A 25,953-nucleotide genomic window follows, 5' to 3' on the forward strand; every position below is an offset into this window, starting at 1 on the left:
TAATACATGCCTAAGATGTATCTTGACAAAGCTAGATATTTCTACTTAAGACATCATCCGATTTAATGAAGACTATCAAACATGTTAAATATGTCTGATTTAAAAAGGAACTACAGAGTTGTGAAAGCGTCAGATGCAGGGACAGGACTTGTAGAGGTCGAAATTTTTAAAATTTCACAACAGTACTTCATATACTGTCACATTTGGTGTTTGAATTTCTCCATTGTCTTACCCCTTGTAATAAGCTTTTATGTTCCTCAGTTTGGAGATTTTTTTTTTCTGCGTTTTTTTTTTGTGTTGTTTTTGTTTTTGTTTTTTTGGTGTTTTTTTTGAGAGAAGATTGTGGGACACTTTGGATTTTATGTATTTTTTGTAAATGATCATTTTACTACTTTTAAATGTGTGTGTGTGTGTGTGTGTGTGTGTGTGTGCATGTGCACGTGCACAGAGAAAGAAAAACTCAAGAATGAGATGGGGGAAGGCTTATTCTGTCTTCTCACATGTCCACTTTGCAACCTCTACCAAAGACAACCTCTTCTTCTAGTGGAGGCTTGTTGATACAGTGAATGAGTGTGGACATAAAATTCCATGAAAACCATATTCAGATTCTCCCCTGCCTAGCAAGTTAGATAACTTCTATATTTCCTTATCTGTAAAATCAAATAATAGTGTCTTGTAGATTAAATGAAACAGTCTGTCGTTTATTCAGGCGCTTTTCTTCCCCGTTAACCTTGGTGACAAACTTGTTAAGAACAGCATAAGATTAATGGCAACTTTTACTGCTTATTCAGTAGTTGACTTGGTGAACAACAGCAGTTTGGGGTTAAGTTGTTGGAAACTTAGCATCCATTTCCCCATTATCGATGCTTTTAAAGAAGTTGTACCTGTTACTACCTTAAGAATCTGGATTGGTAGAAATAATCTCTGGACACACAGTACTTTTGAAGGAAAATAAATTGTATAATTTTTTAAAATAAATTGTATTTTAAAGATTATCTTCTTCTAGGTGAGCTAGATGAGTGTCCCATGTTCTAATGACACAATTTTATTCTCAAAAACTAAAAATTACCTTAAAACACAATTAGTCAGTCTTTCCAAAAGAATGACTTTAGATTATTTGCCAAGTCATACTTTTTGGCAGTTACCATCTTATGTTTAGTTAATTGTTTTATAACCTAGTATTGCAGGCCAGTTAATACAGTGTTTATTTGTACCATATCTTCTTAGGGTTTCTCTAAATGTTACTAACTTAGAGATGACTTGTTATTATGTATAAACCTTTCTAATACACAGGAATGCTTAACTAGAAAAAAATGTTTCTCATTCACTAGAACCTCTTTGCTTTGGCTGCTGATGAAGAACCAGAGGTACGGAAAAATGTATGCCGGGCACTTGTGATGTTGCTTGAAGTTCGAATGGATCGCCTGCTTCCTCACATGCATAACATAGTTGAGGTAATACAGGTGACTTAAAGGCGCGCTCCTTTTTCTCCCAAGAAAAATCATGAGAACAAAATGTATAATGTTAAATTGGTTAAACACATTTGTTGGCAGTGATCTATGAAAAACAGCTCACGATTGTCTTAAAATTCTAAGTTCTCTTTATGTGAGATTGAAGGTGTTTATAGGGGGGAAAGTTACTTAAAGGAATAGACAGCTTTTAACAAGAATAACTTACGTAAATTTTTTGTGTTCGCTAGATACGTGTTAGGCTAAATGATTATTAGAACTGTGGTAGGTTAAGTGGCACATTCTTGTGTCGTTGGAGTTGGAATTAGAAGTGTTTGCTTTCCACCCATTACTGGTAAAGCTGATGTGATCCTCTTACGATTTATGGTAAAAGTGAAATTTCTGAGTAGAAAATACATAATTGTTACAGTTAGTTCCATCAGACCATTTAGATTTTAAAAGACTCCTTCAATCCCTATGCAATTATAATTTACTAGAAAATTCTGAGTATGTTGATGATAGGTTAGTAGGAGGTAATATGTAGTAACAAGATAAAATTATTATTAGAACAAAATAACTTGTTCGGGCAGTACTCAGTCCTGATAGTGGCAAACTGTACCACCTACGTTTCATATTACTGGATTCATTTGTATGTGAGTAGTATATATATAGCTTTCCAGTTGTATTAAATAATACATTATTTAGATCCTCCCTTTCACCTCCAGAGAATTATGGTCTGTAGAGGGAAGATCTTCTCTTAAAGGATGGGGATCTGTGACCTGTTAGAAAAAAGCTAGCATCTATAGTGTGCAGCAGCTCCTTTTCTAAAGCATAAGGAAAGATAGTTGCAAAGCAGCATTAGAATAAGAGACATTGGGGCGCCTGGGTGGCTCAGTGGGTTAAAGTCTCTGCCTTCGGCTTGGGTCATGATCTCAGGGTCCTGGGATCAAGCCCCGCATCGGGCTCTCTGCTCAGCGGGGAGCCTGCTTCCCTTCCTCTCTCTGCCTGTCTCTCTGCCTACTTGTGATCTCTGTCTGTCAAATAAATAAATAAATAAAAATCTTTTAAAAAAAATGTAAGAGACATTTTCTCTGATGAACCTGTTCTCTCTGAAGTGCCTAGAAGAATCGGGTCAAGTTGGTTGAAGGTTTAGTGAAAGTTGGAGCTAATAGGAAAATTAAAAGATACTTTATCATTTGCTGGGGCCATGTCACCTGTGGGGAGGCTAACTTAAAATGGTATAGTTATTTAGCAGTATTCAGCATGGTAATAGGACTTGGTGTGGAATGTAATAGGGATTGGCCTGTCACAATTCTTGTGTTGCCACATTTTGTCATGTGAGATGTTTTAGTCTGGAAGAGAATATGTACAAAGGCTGCATCTAACACTTGACCCCATTTCCAGACCCAGGTACTTTGGGAAATCGTATACGTACCTTTGATTATATTTATTTTTGCACATAAAGGTTTTTTAAAGAGGGGTAGACACTGCCTTTGGATAAATTTCAGGTTGATGTTCCTTAAGAATGAATTTGGTTAAGAATGTTATTTGAGGGCTCCTGGGTGGCTCAGTGGGTTAAGCCACTGCCTTCCGCTCAGGTCATGATCTCAGAGTTCTGGGATCAAGTACCGTATGGGGCTCTCTGCTCAGCAGGGAGCCTGCTTCCCTCTATCTCTCTGCCTGCCTCTCCGTCTATTTGTGATCTCTCTCTGTCAAATAAATAAAATCTTTAAAAAAAAAATGTTATTTGAAGTTAAGAATAAGAAATAAGAAGTTAAGAATGAATTTGGCTTGGCATGTTAGAGACTATAGATTATAATTTCTTTAAGAAATATCCCTACTTCCTTCCAAATACAAAAATTCAAGTTTTGTAATTGCATAATAATTGTATGTCACATATGTTACATATGTGAAAATACATGTAAGAAAGAGGTTAAATAATTATGTTTCGAAAAGATTCTTCATTTTTTTAATGAAAGGTATAATGGACTTTATTTTGGTATTTCCAAGAAGACTGATTATTTAATACATGTTTAAAATCTTGGTGGTTTCATAAGAGAAAATACACCTCTACAGAAGCAGATATGCCATACATAATTTGAACACTTTTCATTAAGCAGCATTCCAAAGTTGTTCTTAAGTTTGGCTGGATTTTAGAGTTGACTCAGAAACTTTTTTAAAAAAATCAAAGCCAAGGTTAAGAATCACTGTAAAGTTAAGGTGATAGCAGAGGACCTTTAACTTGCTGAGCCAAGCATTAGGTTTACTTTAACTTTATGATCTAAACCAATTAATATTAATGCTTCTTTGTTTTCAGTACATGCTACAGAGGACGCAAGATCAAGACGAAAATGTAGCTTTAGAAGCCTGTGAATTCTGGCTCACTTTGGCTGAGCAGCCCATATGCAAAGATGTACTTGTAAGGCATCTTCCTAAGTAAGTGTTCCTTCTTTTGAATGCTACCTTTATCTTAAATTTATAGTGATTCCTCATTTTTACATTTTTATGTTGCATTCTGCCATCAGGGAAGGAAGTTCTAAAGAAGCCAGACTTAATTTTAGTTGGCATAAGCATGTGTTATAACTAAAGAGATTTTTCAGGAAGCAGTTGTTTTTTGGGATTTTTTTAAAAATTGGAGATGGTTTATTCTAAATCATAATCTTAATTGTCCAAATGAGTTATTTTGTTCTAACAATCATTTCATCTTTTTACTACATATTACTTCCTTTAAATAAGGTTAACCTATCATCAGTGTTCTCAGAATTTCCTGGTAAGATAATTTTAATTGCATAGGGATTGAAGGAGTCTTTTAAAATCTAAGTGGTTAGCATAATTTTTTCTTCAGGGACCTCACCCCACCAAATGGATACATTCTCTCTTCGAACTTTCTCTTCTTTCTCCATAACTTTATAATTTTTTCCATCTTAAAAAGAATAGACAAGGCTCACTGTCTTTACTTCTTTACTTTACCTCTTGTTAACTGCAGAATTTTATAGTCTTCCATCTGTCCTCACTATTTCCACCCAAATTACTGACAGGTAATAAATGATTTCATTGTTGGTGAATGAAATAAAGCGGACTGTGCTGCAAAATGCCTGTAGCTTATGAATAGGGTTTTATTATAAATTGGATATAGTTCTGTTTCATTAGCTGTAATGTTAAATTACTATTAATCTATTTTAGAATTTAGAAGGACTTTTCAGCTTGAAAATTTGGCCATCCCACATTTTTATATCTGTCTAGGGAATTTTAAGTCCCACTGCTTTCTCCTATTTGCTATTCCTTTAGTTAATAAGGGTTTACAAATTAACTGATGGTAAAGTTGTACTCAGAATTGGTTTTGCACATATTTAATTGACATTAAAGTGTTTAACTCTTAGAAGTAAGGCCTCTGCTAAGGCCTAACACATGAATGTAGAGAGTGAGAATTTCTTATATCTGGTGTGGGGAAAGAATTATTTTGGAGGCAGGCCAAACTGGTCTTGATTTCTGACTCTCCCATTACTTAAAATTAATGACCTTGTGGAAGTAATGTAACCTTAGTTGACCCATCTATAAAATGAAGATCTTAATACCTTCTCATTAGATTATAAGGAAAGTGCTTATTAATAAGCCCACATGGTAGTCATGGGTATGAATTTCCTTTGGCTGTTCACATTTCCCAAGCCGCCCAGAACAGTTAAAGGTAGAATTCAGAAGCAGAGAACAATTGAATTTTTTTTTTTTAAGATTTTATTAATTTATTTAGAGAGAGAGAGAATGTGCCAGCTTGGGGGGGGGCAGTGATGCAGAGGCATTGGAGAGAAAGAATCCCAAGTAGACTCCCTGTTGAGCGCTGAGCCTGGAGGTCTGGGTGGGGCTTGATCTGCAGAACCTTCATGACCTGTGCATAAATCAAGAGTCCAATATTCAACTGACTGAGCCACCCAGATGCCCCTAGAACTGTGGCCTTTTAAATGCTTCCTAAGTTTTCTCAAAACCTTTTATCCACAGTAGACTCTTAAACGTGTTAAGGGCCCAGTGAGAAAGGAAATCATCAAAACTTAAAGCAGTCAGAGCTTAAACTTCTCATAGCTACAAAGGGAATTGAAGTCATTAGTATTTTGACCTTTCCTTGTGTGTTTTGGTAAATTTTTTTTCCTAACTACTCCAGGATACCTGGGATTCCATGTTTACAGACATCTTGGTTCTGGCTTAATGATTATGTTAATGCTTCAGATTAGACATGATATCCTGACTTAAGCATTTTCTTACTGGAAATTTAAGTTCTTAATTTCTTAAGAAATTAAAATTTCTGGGGTGCCTGGGTGGCTCAGTGGGTTAAAACCTCTGCCCTCAGCTCAGGTCATGATCCCAGGGTCCTGGGATCGAGCCCCACATCGGGCTCTCTGCTCAGCAAGGAGCCTCCTTCCCTTCCTTTCTCTCTGCCTCCCTCTCAGCCTACCTGTGATCTCTGTCAGATAAGTATATAAAATCTTTTTTAAAAAAAGAAATTAAAATTTCTTAATTTCTTAAGAAATTAAAATGTCCTAATTTCTTCTTTGAAGGCTATAATATAATAACCTTACTGGTAGAGCTCTTTTTCCATTTTTGCGTTATTTCTTTTGAATAAATTATTTTAGACTTACTATACATTTTAAACACTGTCATCTCTTTTATTAAAAGGAGTACAAATACTGAATGCAGGCTAATTGTAAAAGTGTCACACTCTTTAGAAATAAAGTAAATGATTAATTTTATCCCTTTTTAGCCTTTCCAGTTTTCCAAAAATACCAGTTTCTTTTGCATATCCTTTCTAGATAGTAGTCTGTTTATATAAGTAATTACATGGGTAATCTCATTATTTTTAACTCCAGTAGAACCATGCTAAATGTGTTTCATACATTTCTGTTTCATTTTTAACTTTACTGTAATTTATTTTTAACCAAGCCCTAAATGACATATATTTAGATTGTTTCTAGTTTTGTTACTTCATCAAGAAACATTAAGTCTTAAAGAACTGGGAATGTTTGTTATGATGTTCAGGATAAATTTCTAGGGGAGAAATTACTAAATTTTTTGTTACTAGTTTTATTTCTAACCACTCTTGATAAGCTACCTTATTCTTACTAAGATTTAATCCAGGAGATCCCATATGTGAGTATGTAAAGGGGGCCTGGGATATGTATTAGGAATACTCCATATTTGAGAAGTACAGACATCATAGAATATGCTTCAAGACCAGATTAGCAGTGGTAGTTGTCTCTTTGATGTTTCTAGTATGAGTAAGGTCATTAAGACTTCTTACTAATTCTTAGAAGATTTTTAGATCTTTGTTTCATGAATTTATTCCTTTACAGATTGATTCCTGTATTAGTGAATGGGATGAAGTACTCAGATATAGATATTATCCTACTTAAGGTAAGGAAACTTCTCGGATAAATAGGTAATGTTGTTTTTTTATTGATTCTAGAGAATCTTTGAATTTGACTAAGCATATTTACTTAAAATCGACCCTGTATAAGTATGTTTCTTCTTATATATGCTACAGAGTTTAAAGGTAGAAGCCATCAATGAATTTGGGTGCTAATGTACTCTAACTTCATTGGAACCAGATGGTTCTGGTAGAGTTAGCATAAATTTCCTGTTGTTTCAAATTACTTGTAGTTTATTTTAAAATTTTCAAATACAGTCTGAATTTTATACAGATGGTCTGGATTATACCAGCTGATGGGAAACAATGTAATGCAGTTACAGGTCCTGAACCTAATATGCAGTAAGGTAGTTTTTTCTCCCCTTGACAAAGATTTCTTTTCTGCGCAGGGGAGTGGTTCTTAGATACACTTTCAGAACCACATACATGGCGTCATCTCTCAATAATGATAATTGAATATCATCACAATTTTTCTTTTAAAAAAAGGGTGATGTTGAAGAAGATGAAACAATTCCTGATAGTGAACAGGATATAAGGCCACGTTTTCATCGATCAAGGACAGTGGCTCAGCAGCATGATGAAGATGGAATTGAAGAGGAGGATGATGATGATGATGAAATTGATGATGATGATACAATTTCTGACTGGAATCTAAGTAAGTGAAAAAGAAAAAATAGAGTTGCCTGCTTTGGTAGCAACTATATTGAGAACTAAGTCATATATTGTACAGTGCCCTCATGAAAGACTATAATTCAGTGGTTTTTTCATATATTCACAGAGTTATGCAACCATCACCCCAGTAAATTTTGGAACATTCTCATCACCCCAAGAAGAAACCCTGTTTTGTTTTGTTTTGTTTTGTTTTAATATCCCATTTAACTTTACAACAGCCTTAGGTTGGTAAGGAAACTGCAAAAAGAGAAACTTACCAAGGTTGGTTATTTAACATGGCTAGTACTAATGACACACTTAATTTTTGGAACCCAGGTTTCCCATAGCAAGAGAGCCCAATGTCTTCACCTCTGTCAGATTGTAGTAGCCCCTGTTATCTGCAGGGGGGTATGTTCTAAGATGCCCCCACAACCCGACCAAAAGGTGCCTGAAATCACAAATATTTGCAAACCCTGTATATATTGTTTTTTCTAACACATACATACCTACAATAGAGTTTACTTTATAAATTAGGTACCATAAGAGATTATCAATATTAATTGGTGATAAAACAGAGTAATTATAACAATATACCATAGAAAACATTATGTGATGTGTTCTTTCACAATTTCTTACTGTGCTGCATTCACCCTTGTGATGATACATGATGATAAAATGTTCACATGATGAGGTGGGAGGGGGCGTTAACTGAAATAGACATTATGGTATAGCGGTTAGGCTACTATAAACCTTCTGATGATACATCAGAAGAAGGAGCATCTGCTTCCAGACTGCACCTATCTGAAGGTAACCAAAACCATGGAAAGCAAAACAGCACAGTGGGAGGCTAGTATACCACCTCCTTGTATATCCCTACTTTTAGGCTGGAGGCAGGATACAGGTAACTTTACAAAAGCACTAATGTAAATTGAATTGGGGGAGGGAATTACTCCCTCTTAACATCCCACCCATTTTCATACCCTTCCAGAAGTTTTTCTGTGCACATGCAGACAAAATGTATGTAAAAAAAATTTTTTTTTGGAGACAAGGCTGACTTCCCAGCAGTGAAATGAGATTACATGTACTCTGTTGGTTCTTTTCCGTTTATCATATAACTAACTCATTCTGTATCAGTACATTAAGATTTCTTTGTCTTTCATGGTAGTATAGTACTCATTTGTATGGTTCCATCATACAATATAACCAAGACCCTTATTGATGAGTAAGGTGTTCCTTCTAGCCAATTTAACAGCCTTTTTTCAAAAAGGATTTTAATATTCTTTAATGATTTGTGACCCACTATTTAATATGCCTAATCACATTTGGAAAAATTTTTATGCTTAATTATATTTTTGTTTTCTTAATTATTACATTAAATGAAATCTTTCCAATTTTAGTATATGTGCTGCCGAAGCGAGCACACATTAAATGAAATCTTAATTGATCCATACTTCCATGGCTAATAATAGTTCTTTTATCTGGAAGGAATGTTTTCTGGCCTGTTTTATGCTTCAGATGCTAGTCACTTGTTAAGATTTCTTTGCCTGATCTCTTGTTGAGTCATTATGTATTTGATTTGAAATGATCTACCGCTCAGAATATTAAGTAGAAATAATAAATGTACACATTTTACTGCAGGTTGTAGAAGTGGGTATCCTATCCTAGAAGCACTAAATTGAGTGGAACAGTATTTTGATTTTTCTCTGTAAACAAAAGAATCCTAGTGTGGCAGTCATATGCAAAAGAGAATACCTTCATGATTAGGTTTCTAATTCTTGGCCAAAAAATATTTCTTGTTAACAGACAGATTGCTTCCTATTTAATTGAAGTCTTTAAAACTGTAGGTGACTAAAGTGTTGTACATAGAACAAATACGATAATAGGGTTAATGATAATAGAGTTTAATGTAATGTTTTTGAATTAAATATTTGTTTAGGAAAATGTTCTGCTGCTGCCCTAGATGTTCTTGCAAATGTGTATCGTGATGAACTTTTGCCACACATTTTGCCCCTTTTGAAAGAATTGCTTTTTCATCATGAATGGGTTGTTAAAGAATCTGGCATCTTGGTTTTAGGAGCAATTGCTGAAGGTAAGTCTAAGTCAAAACTGAACTGTGAAGTCTTTAATAGGCTCTAATGCAGATGGACCACTTTAAGGAATGTAATAAGCAAAGATGATTCAGTCTGGAATTCACATACTTTTTTGCTCTCTTGTGTTGCTAATGTGGAACAGATGACACTGTGATCTACATTAACCTTAAAAAAGATGTTTATATCCAAAAGTCCTCTTACCAAAATCAGAGAGGAAGGCAAACCATAAGGCTTACGACTCTTAATCGTAGGAAACAAACTGGGGGTTGCTGGAGGGGAGACTGCAGGGGAGCCGTGGGGGATGGCGTAGCTGGATGATAGGGCATTTGGTGTAATGAGCTAAAATTCAGTTAAAATTTTTTCAGTGGAATACTAAACTGATAAATGCAGCCATAAAAAATATTCAGATCAAAAAAATAGGAGGGCATGTGGTATAATGAGCACCAGGTATTATATAAGACTGATGAGTCACTGACCTCTCCCTCTGAAACTAATAATACATTATATGTTTGTTAATTGAGTTTAAATTTAAAAAAAAAGCCTAAAGGAATGAACTGGAAAAAAAGAAAATACCTATATAGCAGCATTAGTAAATGATACTAATGGATAACTAACAAAAATGGAAGAAAATACCTAAATAGCAGCATTAGCAAATGATGCTAATAGATAACTAACAAAAATGGAAAGACAGATAGCCCTTAAACACATGAAAAGATGCTCAGCCTCCCTCAGAGTAAAAGAATGCAATTTAAAAAAAAAAAAAAACCTGTCAGGACAAGTTTTTACCTTGAACCAGTTAATTATTATTTAGCCATAGGCTTACTTTTAACCCCATCATGATATTTTACAAATGCTTCTGTTACAATAAAGGGAACAGAATGAGAAGGCTGATGTTAGAAGCATCCCCACTGCTAGAAAAACAATTTTCTCCATTGGTAAGTGTTAAAAACATAGTAGGAGAGTCACATCAACCCCCATAAAGGGTTACTGTGTCTTGGAGATAGGCATATATATACAAGAAATTGAATTATTTTGTAGGCACTTCTGAAAGCCATAATTTGTGTAGCAGAAGTAAAACAAGCTTTCCTAATTACTAGAAGATACTTAGGACCAATTAACTTTCTTTTTTTTTTTTTTAATTTTGGAACAGATTATTAGAGAATATTTATTGCGATAGAGATGATCTCAGTATTTTCTATTTTTTTGATCTGAATATTTTTTATGGCTGCATTTATCAGTTTAGTATTCAACTGAAATAATTTTAACTGAATTTTAGCACTTTCTGAGAGATTTGTTACTTTTTTTTCAGGTTGTATGCAAGGCATGATTCCGTACCTGCCTGAGCTCATTCCCCACCTTATTCAGTGCCTCTCTGATAAAAAGGCTCTTGTGCGTTCCATAACGTGCTGGACTCTTAGCCGCTATGCACACTGGGTAGTCAGCCAACCCCCTGATACGTACCTGAAGCCATTAATGACAGAATTGCTAAAGCGAATCCTCGACAGCAACAAGAGAGTACAAGAAGCTGCCTGCAGGTGGGACAAATCCATAACGTTGTTGATTGTGGGAAAAGGGAGTGGGTATTTTAGTGAGAAGCTAATTTTCAGCTTTGTGGTGGAATGTTGGTTTTAAACTGTTAATGGAGCTTTTATTACCTGTAGATTCTGTAAATCAAAATGTGAGTCATTTAGGTGTCAGCTGTTTCTTCAATTCATTTCCTTTCTCTATGCCTATGGTAACAGAATTCTTTCATCTTAATTCTTGCAGACATCTAGACTGGTGATAGTAAGGGTCTTGCTCTTAAAGGAATAACAGAGTTCGACCAGACTCACATCACATCATTAGTTTAAAGGTCAGCTAGAAAAGTCCCACAATGACTTAGCTTTCACTTTGTGAATCCACTCCAGTAGCTATATGTCGTTTGGGTTTGGGGCTGTCTTTTTTTCTATCAGATCAGCAGTTAGTTTCATTACTATAAATATTCCAGTTTCCTGAACAAACCTTTTGTATTCTGAAAAGTCCTGACATATTTACAGCTCTTAACTTTTTAATTAGAATTGCTTTACTGTTGACTTTATTAATAAGAAGAAAAAAGGGAAATGAATTTAAGTGGAGTTGTACTCTTTACCAGATGAGAAGCAAAAACACCTGAAAGCATTCTAATCCTTAATAAGAGGAAAGAACATTGAACCAAAAGGGCTTTGGCACTACTTTTTTAATGAGGGGAGGATACATACTATAATTGGTTTCCTTAAGGTGTTTTGTGGTTTGTTTGTTTGTTTTTTTTTTTAAACTTTACTAGTCATTAGGCATGTATTAAATGCTATGTTTACAGTCCCTGCCATCTTAAATTTAGAGGCTAGTATAGAATACTAAACAACTGTATGATTATAATTCATGGCAAGTGCTATAAAGGAAATACATAAACAATTTAAGACCGGGCTTTCACTAACAAATGGCTTAAGCCTGTTGTTTTGGGAAATTGCTGAGTGGGTAGAATAGAAAATAATACAAACCTTAATTTTAGAAATGAAAAGCCAGGTACACCTTAGAGTCCAGACAAATTTAGGCCTAAATTTAAGTAACTACTCAGACTCTTTTGAGTGTTTGTTTTTTGTGTCTTAATTTGTCTTAATAGGTAAGCCATACATAAGGCAAGTTTATGATAACAAACTTTGCATCCTAATGTATGGTGTAGAATTTAGACCAACATTTTTAAGCTTTATTGAGGAAAAGTTGACAAAAATAATCCATGTATTTAAAGTGTACAGCGTGGGAGCACCTGGGCGGCTCAGTGGGTTATAGCCTCTGCCTTTGGCTCAGGTCATGATCTCCGGGAACAGGGATCAAGCCCCACTTCAGGCTCTCTACTTAGCAGGGAACCTGTTTCCTCCTCTCTGCCTGCTTCTCTGCCTACTTGTGATCTCTGTCAGATAAATAAATAAAATCTTTTTTAAAAAAATGAAAAAGTATACGGCATGATGACTTGGTAAACATACATTATGGAACAGTTAGCAAGATAAAGATAATTAAGACATCCATCACCTGACATAGTTGACATAAGTAACTCTTTTGTGTGATAAGAATGGTTAACTCTCAGATATACAACACTGCCTTTTTTTTTCTTTTTTTTTAATTTATTTTTCAGCGTAACAGAATTTGTTGTTTTTGCACCACACCCAGTGCTCTATGCAATGCGTGCCCTCCGTAATACCCACCACCTGGCCCCGCCAACCTCCCACCCCCAACCCCCTTCAAAACCCTCAGGTGGTTTTTCAGAATCCATAGTCTCTCATGGTTTATCTCCTCCTCCAACTTCCCTCAACTCCTTCTCTCCATCTCCCCATGTCCTCTGTGTTATTTATTATGTTCCGCAATTAGGACGGCACTGCATTATTAATTACAGTCACCACGCTGTACTTTAGATCTTCAGAATTTTTTTTTTTTTTTTTTATTTGACAGAGAGAGATCACAAGTAGGCAGAGAGAGAGAGAGAGAAAGCAGGCTCTCTGCTCAGCAAAGAGCCCGATGCGGGACTCGATCCCAGGACCCTGGGATCATGACCTGAGCCGAAGGCAGTGGCTTAACCCACTGAGCCACCCAGGCGCCCCCAGAATTTATTCTTACAACTGAAAATTTGTGCCCTTTGACCACCTGCATCATCCCTTTCCCCTCCTACTAAAGGAAACATTTAGGAGGTCACGACACTGCTCAGTTTGTTGAATGATTGAATATTAAGAACCAACAATAATTTTAGATGTTACTATTGTAGTGAAGCAAATGCCTGTAGGTGGCAGCCTCTTTGAAAGAAGTGAGAGGAAATGGGGAATGAATAATAAAAATAAGCTTCTAGTATAGTGAGGTAAGGAGATAGGCATATAAAGTATAAATAGATGTTGTGTATACTACAGACTTGGTTTCCTATCTCTATGATAAACTGCAGCAGTAATAATCTCTCTCTCTTTCTCTGTTTTGTTTTTTTAAACTCTAGTGCCTTTGCTACCTTAGAAGAGGAGGCTTGTACGGAACTTGTTCCTTACCTTGCTTATATACTTGATACCTTGGTCTTCGCTTTTAGTAAATACCAGCATAAGAACCTGCTCATTCTTTATGATGCCATAGGAACTTTAGCAGATTCAGTAGGACATCATTTAAACAAACCCGTGAGTATCTGTGATTAACTATTAAGAAAAAAATACATACCATATTTAAGATCAAAAGGTTAATATATATTTGGAAATGAAATTGGGGAGATGTGAACACTTAGTGTGGGTTACTTTAAGAAGGTAGATCTTAAGTCAGCAAACATACTTTCTAGATAGTATTAAAAGTAAATATGTTCTTGGTGTGGAAATCATATCAGCATTTCACATGAATGTACCAACACTTTTTAGAAAAGGGATGATAAAGGTCTTGTGGGTTTCACCTTATGCTTAATTCCAGGTATTTTTATCTACCACTTCATAAATATTAAAGCTTTAGAGAACCACATTTGTTTTCTTTGTTTTCTCACTGGAACTTAGAGGTATAGGGGGAATGAACATATACTAAGATAAGACAATTAGAAATTGGGATAATAAGTTGGAAGTACTGAATAGTGGTATAGAAGAAGTATGTGTATATGGCTAAGGAGCCAAACTCTGTTTTTAGTAGGGTTAGGAAGAGTATGATGGAATTGGATTTGTTTGAATAGGATTTAAATAATAGAATTTCAGGCTCAAAATTCCCAGCGGAAGAATAGATGGCATGTTTATGATAGCTATATGAATGTCTTTAAAAAATTGTGTTTAGAAGTTAAATTTAAAGCTTAGTGCAAGACACTTGGTTTGTGGGTTTGCTTTGATGTTGGTTAGTCTTTTGTGTGCAGGGGGTTGGAGAGAGTTCTTCTGAATGTGTTAGACCCTCTGGAATCTGTGCCCCTTGTTTTTATGATTACCATTGTTTATTTAGTACTTATTTATATATTTATTTATGGATTCTAAAGTTTAAAGATGCTTAAATGATTATGAATCGTCTTATACAAATGCCTCTGTAAGCTTACCTGTCATTTCTAACATAGTGTACAGCAAGGACCATACTATATGTTAAAAGCTCATTCAGAGTAAAACTTACACAGATTATCCCTATTTTGATCAAATAATTTTTGGGTAGTGGTATACTTGTATACATTTTATTTCAAAAAGGATATACAGTGACTTAAAAATAGAACAAGGTTATAAAAAAGCAGAAAATAAAAATTTTAAATGTGCTAATTAGGAGAGCAGACTGAGTCTTTAAAATGCATTCTGTAATAATTTTACACGATTACTCTAAATGGATTTTAATTTTCATAGACCCAGAAAAGGCTTGTATGATATATGATAGTGGAGCTTTATGTGTTTTTCACAAATAGGAATATATTCAGATGTTAATGCCTCCACTGATCCAGAAATGGAACATGTTAAAGGATGAAGATAAAGATCTCTTCCCTTTACTTGAGGTATGCTGAGCTGGTAACCTTTAGTTAATCTAATAGCATGTTTCATCAAAATACATCTGTAAATATAAAATGTGGGAATATGTGATGAGTAAAATATTAATAGATGAACATTTTGAATCACTTCTATTAAAATGCTGAATAAGTAGGTAACTGCCCTTAGTTAATTATGGTACTTCCATACTAAGAAATACTGTTAAACAGAAAACCCATAATGGATGTGTTAAGTTGGTTGGTTTTTGTTTTCTTTTTCTTTAGGTCATCAAATGATTATATTACATGTTTTCTCACCTGCTCGGCTTCAGTGTTAATCAGTTAACTTGGAGATGTTTCCATATCAGCTTATAGGTCCTCTATTAAATTGCATTTGTTTATATAGATACATAGCTATACCATGACAGTTGATATAGTTTAAATTATTTGGTGTGTTATATACCTATTGTATATACACACATTTAGTCATATGTGAAGTAGAATGGAGTCTTGGTGCTGATAAGGGAAGGACTTTGCTTCATACCCTTTCTGCCCATTTGGAGGTTTGGTAGTTGATATGTTACTCAAATAACTGAACATGCAATCAAATATGATAATTTACATGAATTGATGCTGGTAGAGCCATTTCAGTCATTGCCATTCTTGTTTCCCCTGTCATTTCATGGGTCATCATTTCTGCTGTGGTTGTCCCTAGCCAGAGAAGTAAAAACCTCCATGACTAAGAGCAGTGGCTGATTCTGGCCCAGCAAAAACAAGAAAAACCATTATGCTTAAATAGATTTACTTTCAGGCAGGCGCTCAGGGTATCCTTATTAAAACTCCACCCATATCATTAATCATGAAAGGATAAACAAATATCTTATATTTGATGAAAAAAATAAGCATATGTAATACCTAATCTGGTTCTCCAAGGATAATGTTCCTTACAGAAACTTTTTTGAGGAAACTTCCACAATCTGAACAGCATTTGTTGAGTGGCATCCAAAGAGGAGAGGTCTGAAAAGATAACCTGCTATTGTAGAATAGTAGAGCAGGCTCACACATGACCGGAAACTTACTGAGTACTCTTGTAAGCATTTATCATAATTTTTAAGTATGTCCAGAAATTTACATTTTCCTTTATTCTTTTTAGTGCCTATCTTCAGTTGCCACAGCCCTGCAGTCTGGTTTCCTTCCATACTGTGAACCTGTGTACCAGCGTTGTGTAAACCTAGTACAGAAGACTCTTGCACAAGCCATGGTATTTTTAAAAAAATAGTTACATCTACTCCCCCTTGCATCATAAGCATTTTTCTAAGGATAGACATAATGTATACAAATTTTTTTCATCTAATTGATTCAAACTAAGTTTTTTGAAACTTTTGTCTAATTTCAGCTGAACAATGCTCAACCAGATCAGTATGAGGCTCCTGATAAAGATTTTATGATAGTGGCTCTTGATTTACTCAGTGGCCTGGCTGAAGGCCTTGGAGGCAACATTGAACAGCTAGTAGCCCGAAGTAACATTCTAACACTAATGTATCAGTGCATGCAGGTGAGACTTGTTAAATTAAAATGTATTAAAACCTGATGCTCTGTGTCACATTGGGGTTAATTTCTTCTTATTCCTTGTAGGATAAAATGCCAGAAGTTCGGCAGAGTTCCTTCGCCCTGTTAGGTGACCTGACAAAAGCTTGCTTTCAGCATGTTAAGCCTTGTATAGGTATGAACATTTCCTACTGCTATGATGTGCTTAATATTAGTTTTACATCAGTTATATTTCTCTGTTATTAAACTGAAATGTCATGGAATCCCAGCGTTTATAAATACATACTATACTAGTTAAAGCTGCTTTGAGTGAAACAGGTAGGATGAGAATGTCATTGCTCCCTTAAATTCGTGATCACTTTTGAGCCGGTCACGAGGCACTCATTTATAGTATGACTGGAGAAAAGCTGGAAAAGTATTACTTTAGTGTGAAGGACATGCCACCTGTGTAACCTTGGTACCATATGCTAGTTTACTGGTAACTTTTGAGTAACATTCTTCTGCGGGGGTTAGAGGTACCCACAAGTAATAATAGCCTTTCTCATAAACCAGTGTACTTTTTCAGATATCATAGGAAACTTTCCAAAGCATTTACTTTAAGTAACAATTTGTTTTTGTTTTAACATTACAGCATTGTCTTAGCCTTTTGTGACAATAAGAGGTTCTTGAATAACGTAAACTGAACTGCTCTCAAAATCGTGGATTTAAGTGGCTTTTTGGTTTTCTTTAGAATCTATATCCCAGCGTTTTGGATGCTAGTTTCTTAAAATACACGATTTCGTGGACCATGGTTTAAAACATGGACCTGAAATGGTTTTTTCATTTGATACAGTTGTACTTTGGGTTTTTCAGCTTTCTGCCCCCAGTTATATTGAGATATGATTAACATATAACATGTGTCAGTTTTGGCTGTATGACCTAATTTGATATAGGCATATATTGCAAAATCACAGTAAGTTTAGTTAACATCCATCACCTCATGTACTGAAAAGATTTTTTTTTTCTTATTATGAGAACTTTTAAGACCTCTCATAATAACTTCCAAATATTGGAATTTATATTACAGTATTATTAACTATAGTTATCATAACATATAGTGCAATGCCAGGATTTATTTATTACTGGAATTTTGTGCCCTTTGACCAACTTGACCCAATTCGCAGTTGTGCTTTTGAATAACAACTGTATTTCTGAACTTTGAGTAATAACGTTAATTATGCTGTGCTAAACCCTCAGGTTTAAGCCTGACTACTCTAAATGAAAGTGTAATGAATTCTTATTTTATGGAAAGCTTGTTCTACCAATACTTAACACCTGCTTTAGTTTTTATGAATTTAAACTTGTATGAAGGATTTTCTTTTCTTTTCTTTTTTACTTTTTTTTTTTTTCAGACTTTACAAACCATGTGTATCTTCTTCAGGAGGTATACTGTGTCTAGCTACCTTTTTCTTTTCTTTTCTCTTCTTTTTTTTTTTTTTTTAATGTTATTGGCCATGATGGTTATTTTCTAGATCAGGGTTCTTTCAACGAGGGGCAATTGTAACACTACATCAGCTAGTGTCTGGAGACATTTTGTTTAACCCTGGAGGTGTGTTATTTGTACCTAGTAGGTAGAGGCAAAGAATGTTGCTAAAGATCAAACAAATGCGTGATACAGTGCCCTTCATGTGCACCACCCTCCCCCAATGGCAGAATGATCTGGACAAAATTATTGTATTGTTGAGGTTTAGAAACTCTGGCTTTAAGTCTATTAACTTAGGGTGCCTGTGTGGCTCATTCAGTAAAGTGTTTGCTTTCAGCTCAGGTCATGATCTCAGGGTCCTGGGATCAACCCCCACATAGGGCTGTCCACTTAGCGGCCAGTCTGCTTCTCCCTGTCCCTCCGTGAGTTCTCTCAGTTTTGCACTCTATTAAATAAAAAAAAAATCTTTAAAAAGCTTATTGGGGATTTAAAAAAAGGATGCTACTCTAATTCTTGATTTAACAGTGAGAATATATACATAGAGACATTTCTCATACCAGTGTAATATTACCATGAGGTACAAACCATACAGGGGAGGCAGGATAATTACTTGATTCTTTCTCTTTGTTTACCAGTTTTCAAAATAATGAATTGATTCCCAGCATCTTCCACAGGTATCTATATTGTGTTTCAGAGTTCAGTTTTTGTTTGTGTTTGATTCTTCTTTGAGTGTCAGTATGAATTCATGATGCTCAAATTGTCCTACCACTGGCAGTGGGAGCTTAATTAAATTTGCTCCTTAGTCCTTCCTGGTATGACAAAATAGTCCAGGCTTGTTTTGTACATTTCCTGCCTTTAGCCTGCAATGAGACATTTCTCTGAGAGCCCTCATTCCTTTTAAGTGGAAAATGATATTTAGAGATCACAATCTGAACACTAAGGTCAAAGTTCTTTAAAAGCCAAAATCATTGATTTTTTTTAAAAAATATTTGTGCGTGTGAAAAACTAGCTTTGAAGAAAGTCATATCATGTTTTCCTCGTTTTTAATTTAAATTTTCTCCATCTGATCACAAGAGTGATTACTCTGACCAACTCATTTTAATGATACCTAAAATAGACCGAAATTAATGTTTCCTGGTCTACTTCATAGAAAGTTCAGTGGCCAGATAGTGCCTTTTTTATTTTCCTAAAATTAAATTTTATTAAAATCTTTTAAAAATTGGTATTTCTTGCCTAGATTTCAGTTTCCACCTAGTAGAGTTCCTTTAAAGCACAATACACTGCTGTTGAAAAGTTTACTACATAGTTATTAAAAAATTTTTCTTCTAGCTGATTTCATGCCTATACTGGGAACCAACCTAAATCCAGAGTTCATTTCAGTCTGCAATAATGCCACATGGGCAATTGGAGAAATCTCCATTCAGATGGGTAAGATCCTTCTCCCCTTTTAAAAGCACTGTAAATTTTTAGATGCCTTAATACTTTTGTAATTGCTTTTTCTTTTTAACCTAAATGAGTTTTATACATAAATATTTATTATTAACTTATGTCACAGTTAATAAAGGGAACAGAATATTTTATGTTGATATTTTAACATTAAATTTTTTCTGTTTTGTTTTCTCTTTTGGGGGTGATTTAGGTATAGAGATGCAGCCTTATATTCCTATGGTGTTGCACCAGCTTGTAGAAATCATTAACAGACCCAACACACCAAAGACGTTGTTAGAGAATACAGGTACCATATGACTGAACTGTTATGGTGAAGAGAAAACTATTTGCCTTTTAAAGTTAAGATGCGTAGAGAAACCAAAGCAAAACTAGCTTTAGAAACACAGCTTATTATTAACAGCTATTTGAGATTTCAGTGACAGTATGTATTGTTTTAACTATATTGCATAACCAATTTTCAGAGACTTTCAAAAACACTCCCCCCTATTATGTGTTTAAATACTCCCTCAAATGGACCCCAGCTAAAATAACTATTGAACAATATGAATTTTAATTTATATTAATTCAGAGAGTAACTGGCAGCTGGGAAGTAATTTTTTTTTTTTTTTTTAATTTTAATCTACAAAATTGTAGTCAAAAATAGACATCAGTGTAGAGGCTAATTGGTTAACAGTGGCATGTGTATTTTGTATTTCATTGTATTATTTTCCTTCAAATTGGGAACTTAAGGCAGTACTTTATGGGATTTTTATTCAGGAGGCTTGTTTCTCTTTTGCATTTATAGAGAGCATGTTGATATTAAAGAGTACCTTCCATACTATAGAACACATTCCAGGGTGATTTTTTTCTTTCCACCCACCCTGATTTTTGTTAATAATGATAAAAGATGTGAATTTTGTTTTCAATCAGGCACGTCCTTTTCTTTATATAACTAAGATATAATTCCAGTAAATATATTCATAGTCAGTGAGGGTTTTACCAAAATACTATATGAAGATTAAAATAAGGTCTTCTAAATAAGAAAATTTGTTTTCAAAGGCATTTTAATTTTATATTTAATTATAGAAGGTGAATATTTTAATGTGATTAAAGTTGATATGTTTATTGGTATGGAAGGAAATCTTTGAATTAAGAAACAGTTATATAGCTGTTTGGCTGTATGGGTACTGTTTATATAGTGACGTGAATTAGATTTTCTTGCTGAAAAGTATAAAAACCTATGTATTAGGATGGTTATGAAATCTTGTCAGGTTTTTATTTCTTTAGAATGCAGTACCGATACATGACATTCAGATTTGGAACACTTGCCATTATAAAATTACTGTTGAACCTAAAGAAACTTCCTATTTATTTTTAAATGTGAATGCATAACTGCAAATAAATGTTGAATGTAATGTATATTAAAGTTTCTTGTGGGATATCAGCTTGTGAATTTATAGATAGTTCCTTTAACAAATTGGCTTTATTTATAAGTTTATATTCTAATTATTATTTTACTGTAAACCAAGAAGTTGATAATGTCCATCAAGTTGACAAATTAAATTGATATGATTGAAAAGCACTTGGGATTCACTGGATTAATCTTATCACAAGTGGCTGCAGAAAATGTTCCCATTATTCCTTATCCAAAAGGGGGAAGTGGGTGTTAATTAACAAAAATAAAACCATTGTCCGTGGCTAATGTCTGTAGATTTTAGCAACTTAATTACTGTCTTCTTAATATTTCATAAAGCCAATTCTAAGTACATGCAGTTATTTGCTCTTTTTCCAATTAGTATATCCTACACTGAACTTTTTCAATGGACCATCATCTGCTTTATCGCATGTTTCATTGGATTGTTCATACTTGCCTGTTTAATGAGAATGTTGCATAGTTTGTGTCTTTTGAACATAGGTTTTCTTTCTCTTGCTTCATATGAATCTGCTGGATTTTAGTATTATCTGTGTAGTTTGCTTCAAGTAATCCTTAAACATTTTTCTTTACCCTCCCCCACCCTTTTTTTATGAAAGGTTAACCTGTAAGTTTTTGAGAGAACACCATTAAAGCACCTTATGGTTTGTTTTCTGTTTGTATTTTTTTTTCCCGTTGTGTATAAATGTATTTATATGTATGTACCTTTGAATTGCAGAATGCAGTTCTGAGTTGCAACTTCTTTTAGCCCTTCGTAAGTTTAAGGACTTCCTGAATGAATTTTGATGGTGAATATGTTTGAGTAATTCCCACTTCGAAATTTTTAAGTAAAATTCTAGCATGTGATCAGTATAATGTCTTACCTATTTTGTGCTATGCCTTTTATAGCAAAGACAGATTATGTGTTTGTTCCTTTTGTCCACATATCATTACAGTGGACTGTAAATTTTCTTAATGTCAAATAATGGTTTGAAATTAGTGGGCTATTATCTGAATTGTTACCATGATTATCACCATCAAAGGTTAATTGGAATGGAATTTGGCAACCGCACAGCAATTTTCCAATTCATTCATTAGGTGTATACTGTAACCCCTAAAATTTGATGGTTGATTTTGATATCAAGCAACAAAAAGTCCACTGGTTCATTTTAGAAATGTTAACAAACAGAACTACCTAAATTGCGATTAAATTTCTAGGTGATTTTGAAAGATTGGAAATCACTTATTTAAAAAGACGTAGAGAAGTAAAGAAATTTCAACTGTTTTAACTTCTGAGAACTGTGTTTGAGTAAACAATTCAGAAATGTAATCATTCGCATTTACTAATAATTCTTGGGGGAAAAACATAGATTTCATTATTAAATTCTGAAATTTCAACTGACTTTGAATGGAGAATCTCTAAATCCATGCATTTTAATCGCTCATCTTTTTATTAACAGAATTTCTTCTTACTTGATTGAGCGAGAAAAGCACTTCATGGTTTTTGGTGTTCTCTCAATCTTTAAAGTTTTTTTAATTCCTTTTGTTTTCCTTTTTCCAAGAGTATGCCATATATGTTGCTGCCCCTTATTTTAGGGGGTGGTAATAAACAGCACTGGTGAAATCTTATGTTTATTATCATACACAAATTCTGTTGGTTTCTGTTTCTGAGTTATTTGTTGTTTTTTCTTTATTTTTTCTCCTTCCCCCTCATTTGCTCATGTCTTGGTTGGCGTTTGGTGGTGTATAACCGTGATTGCGTTACCTTAGCAATAACAATTGGTCGTCTTGGTTACGTTTGTCCTCAAGAGGTGGCCCCCATGCTACAGCAGTTTATAAGACCCTGGTGTGTATTATTCAATCTTTTTTTTTTAATTCATTTTTCTTCACTCTTTCTTTCTCTTTCTATCTCACTTTTAGATATATTTTCAGTTGGTTACAAAAATCACAATCCTTAATCATTGCCAACCATGTGACTAATCTTGTCCTATCAGGTTTGTGAGGTTTTTCAGTAGCATCGTCATGTATATTTATTTTATGTTGTGGCTAACGACTAATTGATGCATGGGATAAGATTGTCACATGCTTGCTGTGTTAAAAAGCTTGATTATACATGAAAAGCATTTAAATATCCACCAGTAAAATAAAGATGCATGCAAATTCTATAAATTTAGGTTTTTGCATTGTTTCTTTTTTAGAATTAATTTGAAAACTTGGATTGCATTAAGAAATACATGTTTAAATTATGTTATGTATAAAAACTTTATTTGCTTGTTAATGTTAAAGTTAAACATCTACACCATAAGTTGTGTAATAATAGTTTATATTGTGGCAGTATATCCTATGTTCTGCTTCTTTCAATTGATAATCTTTCAATTCAAGTCATTTTTAGTAGTGTTTAATGGAATACAAGTTATAATACAGTTTTTAAAATAACGTACTCTTGGCTCAACTTCAAGTTTAAATGGGAGATTAAAATCAACTGTCCATTTTATAGATGCAATCTATTAATAAGAAAATGTGAATTTCAAGGCTTCCACTATATTGAGATTAGAAGATGAGCCAGCCATACCGGGAGAATGAGAAACTTAAACTTCATGAAAATTCTTTGAATCTAAACATTACCTATACTGTGTGCTTATTCCATTAAATACTGTCCATTAGTATTGTGATTGAACCTGCTTTTTATTTAAATGCTAATCTCAGTTCTATAATTTAATAGGTGCACCTCTCTGAGAAACATAAGGGACAATGAGGAAAAGGATTCAGCGTTTCGTGGGATTTGTACCATGATCAGTGTGAATCCCAGTGGAGTAATCCAAGTAAGATGTCACAAAGATTTTTTAAATTTTAATCTTCTGAATAATGAAACTTTAAAGGGTGAATTATTTTAACACTTTAATTATGAAAGTATCACATACCACTTATTTTTCAAAGATAATAAAAACAAATTATGTGTTGTTGTTTAAAGATTTTATTAATTTATTTGACAGAGATCACAAGTAGGCAGAGAGGCAGGCAGAGAGCCCGATGCGGGACTCTGTCCCAGGACCCTGAGATCATGACCTGAGCTGAAGGCAGAGGCTTAACCCACTGAGCCACTCAGGCACCCCAAAACAAATTATGGTGGTTTTTTTGTTGTTTTGTTTTTGTTGTTGTTGTTGCTGTGGGGGTTTTTTGTTTGTTTGTTTTTTTGTTTTAGATTATTTATTTATTTATTTATTTGACAGAAAGAGAGAGAGAGAGAGAGAGATCACAAGTAGGCAGAGAGAGAGAGGAGAAAGCAGGCTCCCTGCCAAGCAGAGAGCCCAATGAGGGGCTCGATCCGAGGACCCTGAGATCATGACCTGAGCTGAAGGCAGAGGCTTAACCCACTGAGCCACCCAGGCACCCCAAAACAAATTATGGTGGGGTTTTTTTGTTTTGTTTTGTTTTGTTTTGTTTTGTTTGTTTTCGGGTTAAGAGAGTGACCCACGGAATTAGAAATAAACTTAGAAATTCAGTAGTTAACAAAACAGAATACTGAATTAACCATTGAAACTGTTATAACTTGGAGAGGTTAGGATTTATTTCTCTTGTTTCCTTAGTTTAGATAGTATCTGGACATTTTTAGCATTTAAAAAATTATTTGGTGGAAGTATCAGATATGAATCTGATAACCTCTGGATCCAGGTGTCAGTTTGCAAGACACACACACCGGAGGAACATGTTGATTGACACCATGTGTATGAAATCAACAGAATGCAGGCTGTGGAACTCTAGGTAAAAGTATCCCAGGTTACTCAGCAGGTGAATGGTAAGGAAAAGAAATTATGGGACATGTTTTCAAGAAAATAACCTTTCATTTCCAGGAGACACATGCTTTGAACATCTTTCAGTCAATATTTTCTGATACCTCTTGTCTTGTGTTAATGACTGTGGTAATTTGTTTAGAAACATTATTAATTACCGGCTTGAAAATTCAAATTAATGTAGTGATAGGCATTGAAAACTTGTAAATTAGAAATGGAAAAAGTCTTTTGACTTACTTCACATTTGTAAAACAATAACTTGTATGAAAACAAGCCGGGTGCTATCTTTGGAAATAGTCCCTAGTTGCAAAATAACCTCCTGCGATTAAGTTTCTGTTTTTTTTCAATACTTAAGAACTTTATGTCATCTTAAATGTGTTTTAGAGTTACCTGACACAATGTATATTATATTAAGAAGAAACATTTTCCCATTAGGATTTTATTGTTTTGTTTTCAAATTAACATTTAAGATGGTGAGAGTAACACGTATATATGTGGTCAGTAAATCACTACCAACTTAAGAATTAGTACAAATCTCTGCTTTTTACGTATTTTATTTAGATGTGGTTAGAAGAAAATATCTTAAGTGTTATTTTTTATGTTTAAATTTTCATCACAAATTTTAGATATGTAAATATTTTAATTTTTATAACATGAGACTTTGATATTTGGAAGAAAAAGAATCATAATTCGAATAAACCATGAACCTCAGGCACCTGGAATTTTAATTGCTTAAATGTGTGTTTTATGCACATACTTCAGTCAGTAAATTTTGAAATTAAGAAAGTTCTCTGACTTTAGTAAAATTTTAAATAGTTGACATATCAGAACATAAGCAGTAATCTTAAGTGCTCTATATTGAACTGCTGTTTCAGTATGATAGTCTAGATCAAAAAGTATTTAAATAAAACACTTAAAGCATATACCTTTTGTCACCTGTTCTTATCATGAGAGTAATGCAGTTTTTCCTAGTAATTGAACATTGGGTTTTTTTGTTCTCTTTTTTGTTCACTCTGGTTTGGGTTTCGATAGGTATTATAACTATATAAGTAGTTTTTCTTCTAGCTTTTGGTCATTTTCTTTAAATTTCATGCTGAAATTTAGATCTATTAATTACTAAACTTCAAATCAAGCTTATTTGACATATACTTAACTTGCTTTAAATTCTTTCTAGTCCAGTCACAGCTGTGAGATGATTGAATTTATGTATTTCTTTAAGTCAGTAATTTAATTAATGAATGAATGGATTAAGATTTTAAGAT

General features: G+C 34.1%; 1 protein-coding gene across 2 annotated transcripts in view; it reads left to right on the forward strand.

The window, feature by feature from the left end:
- TNPO1 (transportin 1) overlaps positions 1–25,953 on the forward strand; it is a 95,296-nt gene that overhangs the window by 59,843 nt on the left and 9,500 nt on the right. For both annotated transcript variants that reach the window (XM_059418042.1, XM_059418043.1), the window contains exons 8-22: positions 1,332–1,454; positions 3,766–3,884; positions 6,788–6,848; positions 7,348–7,516; positions 9,449–9,601; positions 10,912–11,137; positions 13,594–13,765; positions 14,995–15,081; positions 16,205–16,312; positions 16,448–16,606; positions 16,687–16,774; positions 19,391–19,489; positions 19,701–19,796; positions 22,671–22,746; positions 23,623–23,722. In XM_059418042.1, the coding sequence (XP_059274025.1) occupies positions 1,332–1,454; positions 3,766–3,884; positions 6,788–6,848; positions 7,348–7,516; positions 9,449–9,601; positions 10,912–11,137; positions 13,594–13,765; positions 14,995–15,081; positions 16,205–16,312; positions 16,448–16,606; positions 16,687–16,774; positions 19,391–19,489; positions 19,701–19,796; positions 22,671–22,746; positions 23,623–23,722 (1,836 nt within the window). The remainder of the gene's footprint in view (positions 1–1,331; positions 1,455–3,765; positions 3,885–6,787; positions 6,849–7,347; positions 7,517–9,448; positions 9,602–10,911; positions 11,138–13,593; positions 13,766–14,994; positions 15,082–16,204; positions 16,313–16,447; positions 16,607–16,686; positions 16,775–19,390; positions 19,490–19,700; positions 19,797–22,670; positions 22,747–23,622; positions 23,723–25,953) is intronic.

Source organism: Mustela nigripes, chromosome 12 (assembly GCF_022355385.1).
Source record: "Mustela nigripes isolate SB6536 chromosome 12, MUSNIG.SB6536, whole genome shotgun sequence".
Lineage (NCBI taxonomy): Eukaryota > Metazoa > Chordata > Mammalia > Carnivora > Mustelidae > Mustela > Mustela nigripes.